The sequence below is a fragment of the Myotis lucifugus genome, unplaced genomic scaffold, assembly GCF_000147115.1.
Source record: "Myotis lucifugus unplaced genomic scaffold, Myoluc2.0 scaffold_6, whole genome shotgun sequence".
Classification (NCBI taxonomy): Eukaryota; Metazoa; Chordata; class Mammalia; order Chiroptera; family Vespertilionidae; genus Myotis; species Myotis lucifugus.
This window is the reverse complement of record NW_005871054.1, coordinates 3,031,355-3,032,848: the sequence shown is the minus strand read 5'-3', so window position 1 is coordinate 3,032,848 and position 1,494 is coordinate 3,031,355. Positions and strand designations below refer to the sequence as shown.

Genomic DNA, 1,494 nt, shown 5'->3' with positions numbered 1-1,494 from the left:
TCTTGGCTTCCTAGCCTGTCTCAGAAGGGACATGAGGGTATGGAGAGCCACTTCTGCTGAACTTTATTTTCTTTTCTCACCTACACATAGACAGCTTTTCTTTTGATTTCATAAATTCAATTGCAAAAGTTAGAGAATGCCACTCCACTCACGATGGAGTGAAAGTTGGAAGAATACAGTACTATCTGAAGAAGCTCGCAATTCGCGAGTGAGAATGTTGTCTCACCGCCCAGTCAGCTCTGTGATCCAGAGCCCAACCACAGAGGCGGTGCAGCACAATGCGTCGTCCTGGGGTCTTCTCACAAACGTTTCTGGCCACATATTGTTGCTCGCCTCCACGCTCCCCCCGGCAGGAGTGTGGGACCTCAGGGCCATCAGGTGATGTTGAGGCAGGTCCCGGGAGAGGGGAGCCCAGGATGGATTACTGGGGTGCCCTGGCCTGTGACGGGATGGGTTACTGGGGTGTCCTGGCCTGTGTCGGGATGGGTTACTGGGGTGCCCTGGCCTGTGACGGGATGGGTTACTGGGGTGCCCTGGCCTGGGGCTTGGAGGAGCTGCCCTCCGCTTTCCTAGCCCTGTCACCATGGATACATCATGGACTTCTCTGGGCTCATTTCCGCTCCCCAAAATGGGAACATTATTTGGGATGATTGCGTAAAATAATAGGTGTGGACACACTTGATACTTTGTCTTGCTGTGATTAGAATTATTTCAATTATTGCCACCTTTTCATATGGTCCAGGCTGTGCCCATCCATTTCCAACTGGTCAGATGGCTAGAACCTCTTTTCCCCAAAATAAGCTGGTGTTTTCAAGACAAAATCCTACTTTATATTGTGGCTAATGCTACTTAAGAAACTGAGCAGGAGGATTAAAGGCTATCTGGTAGAAAGTTGGCTTGAGGAGGCTGTTTGCAAGTTTGAGGGTGGCAGTTCTTTTAAGGCCGGAGAGGAGTCAGGCTGATCTGGGCTGGGCAGGTGACACACCTGGGCCTTCCACTCACGGCACCGCCCTTCTGGTCCCCGGCAGGACAGAGCGGGATGCCACCAGCTGGTCCAAGGGGAAGCTCCGAGAGTCCCTGGTGGGGATCGTGGTGGAGAATGAGGCTGGGCGCTGCCAGATCAGTGACCTGAAGCAGGTGGAAGGCGAGGCTTCCTGCAGCAGCCGCAAAGGGAAGCTGATTTTCTTCTACGAGTGGAACATCAAACTGGGCTGGAAAGGTACGGGCCTCGGGGTCCAGGAGGGCTGGAGGCAGACTCGGGGCAGACTCGTTGATGCATCCTTCATCATCCAACACATGTTTTTAGAACTGCTGTGGCCCCTGCACGGACTGGACCCTGAATTGGTGTTGGTAGCTGCAGACACAACCTCACCGCACCTGGAGCTCCTTGTGCGTCATGTTGGGGCAGTGGTTCTCAACCTTGGCTGCATATTGGAATCACAATGGGAATCTTTTTAAAATCCTGATTTCTGGGCCTCATCCTCCGGAAATTCA

The 1,494-nt window shown here is 52.9% G+C and overlaps 1 protein-coding gene across 1 annotated transcript in view; it reads left to right on the top strand.

Moving 5' to 3' along the window:
- The first annotated feature begins 214 nt into the window (after positions 1 to 214).
- The window catches only part of AHSA2P, a 19,077-nt gene continuing 17,797 nt past the window's right edge, over positions 215 to 1,494 (top strand). The window contains exons 1-2 of the mRNA XM_023746001.1: positions 215 to 378; positions 1,029 to 1,219. Coding sequence (XP_023601769.1) covers positions 215 to 378; positions 1,029 to 1,219 — 355 coding nt within the window. The remainder of the gene's footprint in view (positions 379 to 1,028; positions 1,220 to 1,494) is intronic.